Source organism: Perca fluviatilis, chromosome 12 (genome assembly GCF_010015445.1).
Source record: "Perca fluviatilis chromosome 12, GENO_Pfluv_1.0, whole genome shotgun sequence".
In the NCBI taxonomy this organism is placed as follows: Eukaryota; Metazoa; Chordata; class Actinopteri; order Perciformes; family Percidae; genus Perca; species Perca fluviatilis.
Genome location: NC_053123.1, coordinates 21,134,217 through 21,149,005, shown reverse-complemented (window position 1 = coordinate 21,149,005; position 14,789 = coordinate 21,134,217). Strand labels below are relative to the sequence as shown.

The 14,789-nt window shown below is 42.9% G+C and overlaps 1 protein-coding gene across 2 annotated transcripts in view; it reads left to right on the top strand.

Annotated features, from left to right (window-relative positions):
- The window catches only part of tmtops2b (teleost multiple tissue opsin 2b), a 37,819-nt gene continuing 23,030 nt past the window's right edge, over window positions 1-14,789 (top strand). For both annotated transcript variants that reach the window (XM_039818015.1, XM_039818014.1), the window contains exon 1: window positions 1-872. In XM_039818015.1, coding sequence (XP_039673949.1) covers window positions 506-872 — 367 coding nt within the window. In that variant the 5' untranslated portion in view covers window positions 1-505. The remainder of the gene's footprint in view (window positions 873-14,789) is intronic.

Below are 14,789 nucleotides of genomic sequence, written 5' to 3'. Positions count from 1 at the left end.
CGCTCTTCACGCAACACCTTTCATCTTGCGAGTGTCTATGCGCGGATTAGCCTACTATTCATCTAAAAGTGGTGACTTGGAGATGCCAGACTTCCCCAAGCATAAAACCACAGTCAGGAAAAGATTGAGTGTTGTGATAAACGGTGATGAATAATGACAGTTTTGGCCAAATATTAACGAGGCTTGTGCGCTACTACTGAAATGTGCTGAATACGGAGAAGGGGACGCGCGATGCGTTAACGTAACAGGTGGCACTTTATGGTTACAATGGGGTTTTTTAGCATTTGTGTCAGTGTCAGTTTTATAGTAACAAGTTAAAAGCTAGCTACATGCTGCAGTGGAGGAATGCGCTTTTTTGAAAACATGAAGCGCAGGTCTTAACGTCCCAAAGGAAAAACAACGTCGAGAAAGACTTGAAAAGGAAGCTGCTATTCATGAACTTTCCACGTGAGCAAAGTGACTTTTTAACTACCAAAACGGTTCGAGGGAAGACAAGTTTTGATTAATGGACAGCAGGATGTTTTCTGGTCAGGGTGGTTTGAATTACAGCTTCAACATGAGCGATGACCGGGAGCTGGTGGACGCGCCGGCGGGCACGGAGAGGCTCTCCCCTACGGGCTTCGTAGTGCTGTCCGTGGTGCTGGGCTTCATCATGATTTTTGGCTTCCTTAACAACTTCATTGTGCTGCTGTTGTTTTGTAAATTCAAGAAGCTGCGAACACCGGTGAACATGCTGTTGCTGAACATCAGTGTCAGTGACATGCTGGTGTGTTTGTTCGGCACCACTCTCAGTTTCGCCTCCAGTATTCGGGGGAAGTGGCTGCTGGGACGCAGCGGCTGCTGCTGGTACGGCTTCATCAACTCCTGCTTTGGTAAGGTCCTTTTATTTCCTGATACTTTGCAGATGCCTGAGCAAAAACACGGTTTCAACCGGTAGCCTATGTTTGAGAAACTAATTGTGGTTTACCATTTCTACCATATAGCCTATTAAAAATTACAAACACATTTTTTGTCTTATAAATAATTTAGACCTACAACCGTCATCATCCGTTTAGTTATTTTAAATAGGGCTGTCCTCGACTAAAGAAATTCTTAGTCGACTAACACTTATACGATTTTGTCAACTAATCGATTAGTTGATTTAACTGACAGAGCTGTGCGCTTTGAGAGGTGGTTAAGACTAGAAAAGCACAATATAAATGTAGTTAATTAACCATCTGTAAAACTGAGTTTCTCCACAATTAATCCTGCAAAAGCACCACTTTAAATCTTGTGTTTACCATAAATGTGCTCATAAGTTCCTTGGAAATGAGTAATTAAACATGAATAAGCATAAAAAATGACTTATCAACTAAAGAAATCTTAAACGACCGATGAGTAGACTAATCAACTAAGAGGTGGCAGCCCTAATTTTAAATAATAATTAAATGAAAAAATAAGACAAGATAATGTGAAAGGCTATAGCCTACTGTAGCGTATTACATTTTTTTGGGAAACTCAAAAGTGGAAATGTCTGCTTTGTTGCTACATTACCTACAATAGCTACGACCTGAGATATTTAAGGGTAAGCGACCTCAGTATAAATAGCATGGCAAATCTCCATCGCCCCAATATCGCCAATCCTATTGTTGCTTTATATTCCCTGTTGCAGTATAGCCTACATCAGTGACTGGATTGGATGCGTTAATGTTTTCAGTGGTCATCTGCACCATCTGTTTAATGACTTTACTAAGGTCATTCACACAAATTACCCATGCAAAGGTCAATGCTACTGGAGTGGGTTGAATAAAAAGCCCAATTTGTTGTCCCCCTGTCCATAATTCCTGACGTTGGGCCTGCCAATATCCATATTTTACAGTGGGACATTGTAGAGTTTAAAAAATACACAATACACGCTGGTGGACAAAGTAAAAGTGACACTGTTTCTTTATTACCTCTAGCTCTACTTTGTATTTGACCTTTTCTATCCGAATGCAAAAGGGAATAAGTATATTCATGCACCATGCTGTTTATGATTCGCAGAGGCATCTTTCCAAATGAAACCACATGAGATTGTTTGCTTTACTGCAATAGCTGAGCGTTCTGGGCAAAAGTCCTATACCTTATGAGTTAACCCCTCTGTGAATTAAGGGTCAAACATCCGCATTTTTATATTTTACTTAATACCTATCAGAATTTTACTGTTTGTCACACAAAGACAAATTTGCTGCCTTTATGCAGTCAAGTCTGAGCTTTTTGGTGGTGTTTATTGTTCTATTCCTCCTCCAGGAGATAGTGTGATAATGTAAGAAATTGGATGCATTGACCTTTAAGCCTATCTCACAATCTTTTAACTAGCCTATTTGATGAAAAGAAATTACTCATTGATCCTTGCGGACGTCTGTCTTTGCTTTTTTAGAGATGTTTATCTATTGATCTCCGTTTCAATAACGTTTTAAAATGAGATATAGTTTTCCTAGAGCTTTAAGCCAGGGGACCTCATGTAATTTAGAAATTATAGTAATGCTGACAAATATGCACCATTGCCATGGTTGTTAGTTTATTCTTCCTTTTGTTCCCTTTTTATTATAATTTCCCCTGTCTATATTTCTAGTTTCTCAACCCTCTCACATCCTTTGACAGAATATCTTGTATTTCGCAATGTTCTGTTACGTTTGCTGTTGTTTATTCACCTGCTGTGCTTTGTTATGCCTCACTGATAAAAAAAAGAGAGGGAATTTTGATTGAGACAATTTCAGACTGTGTTTTTCAAATCAGCAGATGTTTATTTTTACTTTGTCTCCCTCCTCTGGGCTCCTCTGGGCTCAGTATTTGCCTATATGCAGGACTTGACTCAGCATGGTGCTGAATGCTGGAGATAGCGCTAATCTCATTGGCCTGCTGTCCAATGATTAAGTCAGTTGCCAGACACCATTAGACACAAACATTACTTCTCTCATGACACCTGCAGGTATAATTATTGCAGGATATTGTTCTGCAATGCCAATGATAATATGCTGCTGCATATTAACAAGACATTGTTACAAATACACTCAGGTATACTTCTGTTCTTCTTCTGTTGTGACATGAATTTCTACCCGGCCATAAATATAGTTTCTAGAATAACAAAGATTACCGAATTCAGGAGATATAAAAGCTTTGGCCTTAAAAAACTGGCAATGAGAATATAAAGAACATTAACGTTTATGTTAGAAAAACTCTAAAGCAGATACAAACGGATATAAGTGATTCCTAAGTCCTAAGTCCTATTTTACAAATGTTTAGACTTTTATATCATAATATCTTCTTTTGCTTATTTTTCTACCATTGTGAACAAACATAAAGATGCATAAAGATAATTTCACCTTGACATTCTAAGACGCATCTGCATGTAAATAACAGAATGTGTGCTTTGTTGTGCATATCTGTGTATCATGTTAACACTCATGCAGTGATAATTCACTATAGTTTTTGATTCTCATCCTTCAAATAAAATTAATGATGAAAAAGTAAATGATTTCTTATTACAAACAACATTTTATCAATGGAAATTACATTAAAAAACAAATAATGCCTCTGTATGTGTCTTAGTTGTATTAGTTATTTTTCTTGTCCATGTTTTCTTTTTGTTTTGACATGTGATGGCGCATGGGTCAAAATGTTTAATGCCTAAAGTGCGTAATGCCTAAATTTAAACACACAAGCAATCTCACATCCTGATTCACAATAAGTTCTCTTATACCTGAATCAAGTGTATAAAAGATGTTATTGAGATGTGTTTACGTGTTCACCAGCATCCAGCACACTCACATCTTCCAGAACATCTTGTTCTAGCAACCGCATTACACATTACACATTACACATGTCTGTTTCACATTTCCATTGATGCATGGCTACACCTTAACATTAAAGTGCTTATATTATGCTTTTTGCCTTTTTCCCTTTCCTTTATTGTGTTTTATATCTTTTTTGTGAATGTTATAGGTTTACAAAGTGAAAAAGCCCAAAGTCCACCCCAAAGTCACTTACCATCTCCAACAGAAAACACTGTTCACAAACTGCTCCAAACAGCTCTATTGTAGTTCAGCCTTTAATTTGGTGACGAACGTGCGTCACTTTGTAACACACGTTATAATGTTCACCTAGCTGCTAGTGTGGCACACCCTCAAACTCTGCTTCTGACTGGGTAGTAGTCCTTACCTAGCTATTGCGCATGTGCGACTCCCAACAAAGATGGAATAGAAGTGTGATGCCTCACTCTGTAGCTAAAATGGAGAGCTCAACAAGCTGAAAAGAGGAGCTGCAGCAATCTGCAGTACAACAAAAACTGAGGCGGCGTCAGCCGATTTTGCCGGGGCTTCAGCCCCGACTGTTTTGAGTGTAGCCCCGAATGTATTTTGAAAAGTTGACTGACAAATATGAAACCGGACAATAGCCTATGTAAACGTGCCTGATCGCATGGCCATTCATACCGGACGCTTATTTCCTCTCTCTCTCTCTCTCTCTCTCTCTCTCTCCAATTGACCCTTCGCTAAGCCCCGCCCTCTTTAGTTACTGTTGCTACGCCTGACAATCTTTCCTGCCTGGCACGTCTATTACAGTATGTATGCACCGGTGTCAGACATTCCCAAGGAGATAATTAGTATTTTTTGGCGAACAGTTGAAATATCTGAGAGAGCAAGACAAAAGGGACTGCAGTATGCATTTGAGGGATATATCCATGACATAATATGCAACCCATTGGCGATTAATGTCATCAAAATTGAATGTGTTTGTAGCTTGAAGCTAGCGAGGACTGCTGATTAGCTTACAACGCTAGTATTCGGAGCACAGGGAAAGTAAAAACAAATCGCTATTTATACCACTAAAAAGGCTCAAATATCACCACACGTCAACGGTAGTATAATGAGGGTCCCTAGATGTTAACCGAAGCATTGAGAACATTGTAAGTGTACAGTTTTGAGAGACAGTTTATTAAGAGACAGTTTATTAAAAAGATAGATTAGAAAGACCGTAGCTCCCAAGACGGCGGCTGCCTGTATACGAAAACGCGTCTTTATAATCTCTCTTTCTTCAATTTATTTCTCAATGCTGCTGTTAACATTTAGATACCCTCATTATGCTACCGTTGAAGTGTGGTGATATTTTGAGCCTTTTTAATAATAATAATAATAAATTGAATTTATATAGCGCTTTTCATGGACTCAAAGTCGCTTTACAGGGCAGGGTAGATTATAAAAACATAACAAAACAAAACGAGCAAACAAAACAAGTAGAACAAAACAAGATACAGATGAAAAAGGGAGGGGGGCAGGTGGACTATGGGTAGGCTGAGGTGAAGAGATGGGTCTTGAGGCGGGACTGGAAGATGGTGAGGGACTCAGAGGTGCGGATCTCTTGGGGGAGGGAGTTCCAGAGCCTGGGAGCTGCTCTGGAGAAGGCTCTGTCCCCAAAACAGCGCAGGTTGGACTTTTGGATGGAGAGGAGACCGGCTGAGGTGGATCTGAGGGACCGTGAGGGTTGGTAAGGGGAGAGGAGGTCAGTGAGGTATGAGGGGGCCAGATGGTGGAGGGCTTTATAGGTGAGGACCAGGATTTTGTAGGTGATCCGGTGGGAAATGGGAAGCCAGTGGAGTTGTTTTAGGACTGGAGTGATGTGGTGCCAGGATTTGGAGCAGGTAATGAGGCGGGCGGCTGAGTTCTGGACCAGTTGGAGTCGGTTGATGTTGGTAGAGCTGATGCCAAGGAGAAGTGAGTTGCAGTAGTCCAGTCGGGAGGAGATGAAGGCGTGAATGAGTCTTTCAGCAGCGGGGGGTGTGAGAGAGGGTCTGATTTTGGCGATGTTGCGGAGGTGAAAGAAGGAGGTTTTAATGACTTGACGGATGTGAGGCTCAAGGGAGAGGGTGGAATCAAAGATAACGCCAAGGTTGCGGGCCTGGGGAGATGGGGAGACAATGGTGCCGTCGATGGTGAGAGTGGGGTTATTGGTTTTGCTGAGTGTGGATTTGGAGCCGATCAGAAGGAATTCTGTTTTGTCGCTGTTGAGTTTGAGGAAGTTGTGTTGCATCCAGGTTTTAATAGCTGACAGACAGGAGTTGATGTGGGAGAGGGGAGGATTGTGGGGGGATTTGGTGCTGAGGTAGATCTGGGTGTCGTCAGCATAGCAGTGGAAGTCCAGGTTGAAGTGGCGGAGTATCTGACCAAGAGGGAGGATGTAGATGATGAAGAGGAGGGGGCCAAGTACGGAGCCTTGGGGAACACCTTGAGTGACTGTGGCTGTGGCAGAGGTGTGGTTGTGGAGAGAGATGAAATGGGATCTGTTGGAAAGGTAGGAGTGGAGCCAGCTGAGTGCAGTACCGTCGATACCGAGGTCTTTGAGTCTGGTGAGCAGGATGTTATGGCTCACAGTATCGAAGGCTGCACTCAGGTCGAGGAGGATGAGGATGTTGAGGGAACCGGCGTCAGCAAAGGTGAGGAGGTCGCCGAGGACCCCGAGGAGAGCGGCTTCTGTGCTGTGTAGGGGGCGAAAACCAGATTGGAGAGGTTCGAACAGGTTATTGGCAAGAAGATGGGTTTGTAGTTGTGAGGCGACTATGCGTTCCAGGGTTTTAGACAGAAAGGGGAGGTTGGATATTGGGCGGTAGTTGTTGAGAGAGGAGGGATCCAGACCAGGTTTTTTAAGGATTGGGGTGACAGCGGCAGTTTTGAAAGCAGAGGGGACAGTTCCAAGGGACAGTGAGGAGTTGAAGAGGTTAGTGAGGTAGGGGCATAGGACCGGGAGGCAGGACTTCAGAAGTGGATAGGGAGGGGGTCAAGGGAGCAGGTAGTGGGTTTGGAAGAGCTGATGAGTTTGGAGATTTCAGGAGGAGTGACTGGGTTAAACTGGGAGAGGAGGAAGTGTGGAGGAGGGGTCGGGAGGTCTGGAGGGATGGAGAGAGGAGGGTCCAAGGTAGGTGCTGGAGTAGATCCTGGAAGGTCAGATACAGGGGATAGGGATTTGTAAATGAGATTGATTTTGTCAGTGAAAAAGTGGAGGAATGAGTTGCAGAGATCCGGAGTAGAGGTAAGGAGGCTGTTGGTCCGAGGCGTGATGAGGTTGTTCAATGTGGAGAAGAGGGTTCTGGGGTTTTTGGCAGGGTCGGTGAGGATGGTGGAGAGGTAGGCAGATTTTGGCAGCAATGAGGGGCATCTTTGTAGGCGATGAGATGGGATTTATAGGCTTCATGATGGACTGTGAGGGATGATTTCTTTGTCAGACGTTCAAGTTGGCGGCCAGTTTGTTTCATTTTTCGGAGTGCAGGTGTGTACCAGGGTGAAGAGGTGTTAAAAGTGAGCGAGTTTTGTTTTGAGGGGGCCAGGGTGTTGAGGGAGGTAGACAAGGTGGAGTTGAGGTGGTCTGTGAGGTCATCGGGTGAGGTGAGGTTTGAGTCCAGGTGGAGAGTGGTGGAGAGCAGGTCAGAGAGATGGTGGGGATTGATAGATTTGAGGTTGCGGAAGGTGATTTCTCTGAGGAGGCGGGGGCGTGGGGTTGGAGAAGGGATGGTGAACCGTATCAGTTTGTGATCAGAGAGGGAAAAGAGGCATGGATGGAGGTCGAGCACTGGTTGGTTGGTGGAGCAGACCAGGTCGAGGATGTGACCTTTTCATGGGTGGGGAATGTGACATGTTGGGTGAGAGAGAAGTTATCCAGTAAAATTTTGAATTCTGATGAGAGCTTGCATGTGGGGGAGTCCATGTGGATGTTTAAGTCACCGAGTAGCAGCAGACGTGGAGAGAGAGATGAGGCTAGTGTGAGGAGTTCAGTAAAATCAGAGAGGAAGGAGGGATTGGTTTAGGTGGCCGGTAAATGAGGATGACTGTCATGGAGGAAAGAGTTTTGAAGGCGAGATATTCAAACGATGATACTGAGGGGAGGGTGAGTTCTGTGATCCGGAAGTTCTGATTGAAAATGACGCGGCGCGCCACCTCACGGTGGGAGGGGCGGGGTTTGCAGATGTAGTTGTAAGCGGGGGATGCTTGGTTGAGGGAGAAGAAGTCGTTGGGTTGTTGCCAGGTTTTGGTGAGCAGAAGGAAGTCAAGAGTGTTGTCGAGGATTAGTTCATGGAGGACAGGGGCTTTATTGTTGAGCGCGCGTGGGTGTTGAGGAGGGGCAAAGTTGGCATGGTGAGAGGGTGGTGGGATGGGGGCAGGCTGGAGAGATCTGAGGTTGTCCCGGTTAGCAGTGCGTGTGGTCGTTGGGGTGTGGGGGTATTGCAGTTGAGGGGGGACAGTGAGCCGATTAGCAAATGATTGGAGAGTATGATTGAGTGTATGTGAAGTGGGGAAAGCACTGTAGTCCGGTCCGGGTTTTCTGTGTAGCCTGATGATGCGTTCAGCCCTATGTGAACCAGTGGGTGAAGCATTCAGATGACGTGGGACAGGTGCAACAGAGCGTGCAGGTGACCAGATGGATGGAATGGATTGTCCGTGGTGGAAGAAAACAAACTTGCGGCGAGAGCTTCTGTGGATGTAACGGCGTCGACGTAGAAGTCCGAGCTGTTTGATGACTGGGATGCAGGATGGAATGGAGTAGTTGACGAATTGGACCAGTTGCAGAGTTGAATATTTGATCATGATGCCGAGCAGAGGGACGGAGAGCTCCGTGATAGTGGTTAGCCGTGGGCTAGGAGCACAGAGGTGGAGGTGGAGATGGATGAATGAGGTGATTGCCAAAATGATCCACAGCATGACATTTTTAGTGGTATAAATAGCGATTCCCTGTGTCCCGAATACTAGCTGGCGTTGTAAGCTAATCAGTGGTCCGCACTAGCTTGTTTCAAGCTACGAACACATTCTATTAGCATGAAAACATGTACCAGAGAGCGATCGAGTGGGTACACATCTGTTATTATCCCCTAGGTTCGTTTTGCGCTGAAGTTTTCCTTTATTTTACGTTCAAATATATGCATTATGAGCAAAGAACCGTCATTATTTCCAAGCAATGCTGTGCTGAGTTGGCTAGCTAGCTAACATTAGCGTGTTCTAGCCTTGGAGCTAACGTAGCTAGCTAGGTGTTTTTGTTAATCTTGTCGAGATTTAGTTGTGAATGGGGCCTCCCACACTGCTTGATACACGCCCGGCATTTCTCCCCTTGGGTTTTGGGAAGGGAACAAATTCCACCACCCTGTCCAAACTTTTAGGATACCGGGTATCGGTTTTGCACTTCGGCATGTTTCCCTCACTTGAAAGCTTGACAGACCTCCTGCGCCTAGTTACGGTTGCTAAGACATGATTGGCCTGTGGCGGTTTTCAGGTGTAGCTTAGCGAAGGGTCAATAGAAGAGAGACAGGATGAGTGGGGAAACTGTGGTAATTGTAGCCTATATGTGGCTGTGTGTGTGTGTGTGTGTGTGTGTGTGTGTGTGTGTGTGTGTGTCTCTCTTCTCTCTCTCTCTCTCTCTCTGTCCGTCCGTCGGTCTCTCCCTCCGTGTGCCTGATCGCGTGTCTCGCTGTGAAAAGTCAAGACTACCAAAATCACCATAAACCTACAGTGAGAACTCGCCCTCTCAACACGGGTAGGAGAGACTACAAGACCACCGCCGCGGTACCGTCGAAGATCCAGGAGATCAGATAAGCAAAGCCCATGGCGTGTTGTCGCCATAGCGACTGCAAGCAACGGTGATTAGACGTTGTTGGTATGGAGGAAATATTCATTCATAATTCAAATTGAAAGTCCAAAGAGAAAACGAAGCGAGATCAAATTAAAAATATTATTATTTGACTATGCTACTAGGAAAAATCATGCCATAATTAAATTTAAAAAAGAAAAAGGAAACTGAAAAAGTAAAGTTGATATGTAAAATGATTTATCTTTTGAATTTTCCATTTGGCTTTTCCATTTGGATTTAATATTTGGCTTTTCAATTTCAATTTAACATTGGCTTTTCATTTGGACTTGACACATGTCAATGTAAATGAGGAGGCGTGGCCCAAAGGCTGGTGGGAGGGTCTGAAATGAAAGTGGTGCAGAGGCACCTTATGAACAGCAGGGGGAGCTGACTGTTGAGGAGCATCTGTCTGCAGCTTCGCCACCAGGCTGACTTGGCCTCTTGTTTCACATGATAGAAACTGATGATGTAGGCTAAACACAAACGACATTTCATGCAACAACAGTGAAGTTTTCATGTAGTTACTATAATTGGGCATGTGTTAATGAGGACTAGCTGATTCTGGTTTCCAACTTCGCCCCAGGTGTGTCTGTTTAAAACACGGACGGAGACAACTTCTCTCTTTTGATGTTTTATTTAATTAAGCAACAGTAGAAACAGGGTACAAGCGGCCGGAATGGGTTTCCTCAGGAGGGTGGCTGGCGTCTCCCTTAGAGATAGGGTGAGAAGCTCAGTCATCCGTGGGGAGCTCGGAGTAGAGCCGCTGCTCCTTTGCGTTGAAAGGAGCCAGTTGAGGTGGTTCGGGCATCTGGTAAGGATGCCCCCTGGGCACCTCCCTAGGGAGGTGTTCCAGGCATGTCCAGCTGGGAGGAGGCCTAGGGGAAGACCCAGGACTAGGTGGAGGGATTATATCTCCAACCTGGCCTGGGAACACCTCGGGATCCCCCAGTCGGAGCTGGTTAATGTGGCTCGGGAAAGGGAAGTTTGGGGTCCCCTGCTGGAGCTGCTCCCCCCACGACCCGACACCAGATAAACGGATAAAGATGGATGGATGGATGGAACAGTAGAAGCATGGGTGTGGGTAGCTCTGCTACGTGTGTTTGTGTGTGGTCAGATCTCGAGGACGCACGCACATACACAATCTCAACCGGGTAGTCATCGTCCAAACTGCGACCTCTCCTTTTTCTTTCTCTCACTTTTTTCTCCGGGTGGTGCGTGCGGTGTGAGGTGCGTGTCCGCGCTATTCTCCAACATGTACTCACAACAATCACTCCTGATTGATGGCCTTTTGTACAGCCCGTGTACTTTTTCCTTCATTTGATTTCCGATTTTGAAACGATATCCCAATTTGAAAAATGGGTAATTTTAAACCTTGTTAATATTGATGACTGTGTTCAAACGGAAAATGAGCCATATTTCAGGAAATAAACTTGTCAGTGTGCTCCCCAGCAGTCAGCTCCCCCTGCTGTTCATAAGATGCCTCTGCACCACTTTCGTTTCAGACCCTCCCACCAGCCTTTGGGCCACGCCTCCTCATTTACATTGACATGTGTCAAGTCCAAATGAAAAGCCAATGTTAAATTGAAAAGCCAAATGTTAAATTGAAATTGAAAAGCCAAATATTAAATCCAACTGGAAAAGCCAAATGGTATATTCTAAAGATAAATCATTTTACATATCAACTTTGCTTTTTCAGTTTCCTTTTTCTTTTTTAAATTTAATAATGGCATGATTTTTCCTAGTAGCGTAGTCAAATAATAATATTTTTTTTAATTTGATCTCGCTTTGTTTTCTCTTTGGACTTTCAATTTGAATTATGAATAAATATTTCCTCCATATGTTGAAAGTACAACTTTTCAAGCTGAAGCCAAGAAGCGCTCTACCATTAGGCTACATTGAAGTTAAATGAGAATTCCGGCCAATTTTTACATTAACCTTGATCGCTATAAATATGCGTTTACTTTTGATTGAAAAAAACCCGACCCGAATCAGTGCAAGAAACACGGAGTAGCTGCAGCTACGTGTATGAGCTTCCACTGAGCTAAAACAGCAGTTGTCGGGGCAAGTTTTAGAGTGCCTTTGTGCCTCTTAACAGACACAAAATGCAATTAAAATGTCTGTGTAACATGAACAGGGCCCTTACATAACAACAAGATGCGTTTTCAACTCAGACATCGTTTAAATTCACCTACCCTGTCTCGATCCTGCCGGCAGGTAGTTCGCCCTGTTAGCTGGTAGCTGCCATCTCTCTTCTCTTCTCCTTTAAAGTGGTGTGAGAAGTGGTTCAACTTGGAAATTGCAACTAAGGACTCAGCTCTATTAACCTTGCATTACAGTGCTTTGGGGATGACTCTAATTTGCTGCTGTTTCTGGTTGTTACATGCTACAAGGTGTAAAGGGGAATCTAACTCCATAAGGGAGTGAATACGTTTTTAGTATAAGGTGAAAGAAAAGGACAACATAAGTTTTAGTAGGCCTACTCCTCCACGAATCCTCTAAATCACAGAGAACACAGATGGGATGAGTTATATTTTGAATGTACACAAAGTTTTGAACATGAGCAGGCCTACTCCTGCAAAATCTTGCTCGAACACATCTGAAATATTACAGTTTATTAATTCATTAAAATGAATTAATGTATCATTGAGATGAATAGTTGTCACATGCACATTTAAGGAGGTTACTTCCCCAACAAAAGACGCAAAAGAGGAGGGAAGAGTAAATTATGCATGGCTATGTGCTGACTCAGATATAATTAGAAAAGTCAATTCAAAGGAGAATAAATAGTTGAAAGCAATACAGAATGCCTTAGAGCCTTACTGCAATATATTCCATTATGTTTTTATATTTGGATTGTAATCTGTTTCCCTTTACATAAAGATATTTCCAGCATGTTAATGAGCTAGTATGCCAATACTGTTACACAATGTTGATAATCATGATTAAATCAGTTCTGTCTGAAATTCATATGGATTTTATGTGGATGGTAATTAGCCATGCTGTATATTAACCTTTGTAAAATAAAAAGATTGTTAAGGTTTTCATCCCTTAACCCTTTAATTGGAAAAGATAATCTTTTGACACAAGATAGATCTTTTGACACATTACACAGTTCAAGGCACTTATGGCTTTTAATCTTAAGTATTGTAGCACTTGAACCCCAAAATGTTTTTGGTAAATACACCACGTCTTCATTTTTATTCAAAACATGTTGCTGCAATCAATTTATTCATTGTGAAACTATCTGTCTCTCTGATGCGTTAAAATAAAAACGTGTATACCACCACTCATCAAATTTTTGATTCTACTCTCATGTACCATAGTTAGCTCTCCATAAATTAGCTGGAAAAGATTACCCTTGGTGTGACGGGGCGCATAGCTGCCGTCACGGTAGCGATACGCTACCTGTTTTGATCTCAAAGACTGAGTAAAGAAGTTGCTTGTAGATGTTTGTTTGACTGTCTATGTTCGGTTTGTATACTGGTTTTATATAATCTGTCATTCATCGTATTCTCCATATTAATCCCGTTGTTGTGTGCACATTTTTAACATCTAATACTGCGGTGATTTGTTATCTAGGCCTAGTTATATTCCTCTATACATTGTTTATTGTTTAAGACCGTACGGATTGTCACAAACTTCACTTGTCATAATAATCAAGCGACCATGTATTTATTAACTATGTATATTTATTGAGTTTAGAAGTCTGGTGACTTATTTATGAGGACGTAAGTCTGCTGTCAAATGTTTAGCTTTATAGCTTTATGTATTTTTGCTGTATTAAGCCATTACGGCCTACTCACCTGAGCCACCCCTGTGTTTTATAGGTTGGTATGTTCCAATTTGAGGGGTGGCGTCAGGCTATATAGAGTGGCCATGGTATTTGCTCGAGACAGAGCTGGAATGTACTGGGAGGGAGTAGGACGTAAGTCTGCTGGATGTGCTCTACGTGTTAACCTGATTTAAGGTCTATTAGGACATAGTTGTGTATTTATATTTCTGATCGTTTTGACTGGCAAGTCAATTTTTATTTAAATTCTTGAAAGTGCTTTTTAGTTACTTTCCTTAATTTTGTTAATTTTTTTCTATTATCATTTTTGCCTGTGGGCCTTAATTGGGTCAGCTATAATAAAAGCCCATCATTTGCACATCACCTTTGACGATAATTTAAAGGTCATGGTGCTACGGATGTAAAAACCTATAGGAATTATTTTTAATGATACCAAGTTTTATCAGTCTGGGAATGTCAGTCCTATGAGGGAAACGTGTAATTAGATAGTTTTTGTGTTTTGCCCTCATACGAAAGCATTGCATCTGATCTGCCACTCCTCTGCTTAAAGTATAAGTTTGGCTTTATTCTTTCATTTTCATGTTGACAACAAATACCTTGAAAAGACCGAAAGCAACAATGCATTATCTGTCTCGTAATACTTTCCGGCTCCCCCACCCTGTTTGTAGCCCCTTTGTGTCAACTGAAGACACAAGTCTTTATTTCATGAAAAGATTAAGTAATTTCCTGAAACAACACTGTAATTTTAGTTGCAGTTAGGAAAGAAAAACACCCAGTCTGAGTAATAAACTAGGCTTGACCACCTCAGACAAGCAAAATAGGTTCAAATGTGTTACAAAAACATACCACAAAGCCTATTTTGCACACCTGTTGGCCATTGCTAATCACCAAATCACAAATTTGTGGCAGCTCACATGAATGAGGAGAGTGGTGGCCTAGAGGTTAGAGAAGCGAGCTTGTGACCGGGAGGTCGTCGGTTCAATCCCCAGACCGACAGGATAATCTGGTTGGGGAAAGTGAAAGAACAGCGCTTTGCCCTTGAGCAAGGCCCTTAACCCCAACCGCTCCAGTGGAGCTGCTCAGTGGCCAGCAGATCAGACTGTGGTTGAATGGGCAGCTTCCAGGTATGAATGTGGAACTGTGTGAATGTGACAGGTCGTTATTGCAAATGAGAAGTTGTTCTCAATTGACTTACCTGGATAAATAAAGGTTAAAAAAAAATTTTTTAAATGGAGTTTTAACAGGAGGTGGCTTCAGATGTACGGCACCTCATTGCAAGCAACACAAGATATTTTAGGTTCTTTGATTTTTCATGCTTCAAGTGGTTTGTCTATCTGGTTTCAGTGTGCTGTGTTTTTCTTCCCAAGACATACAG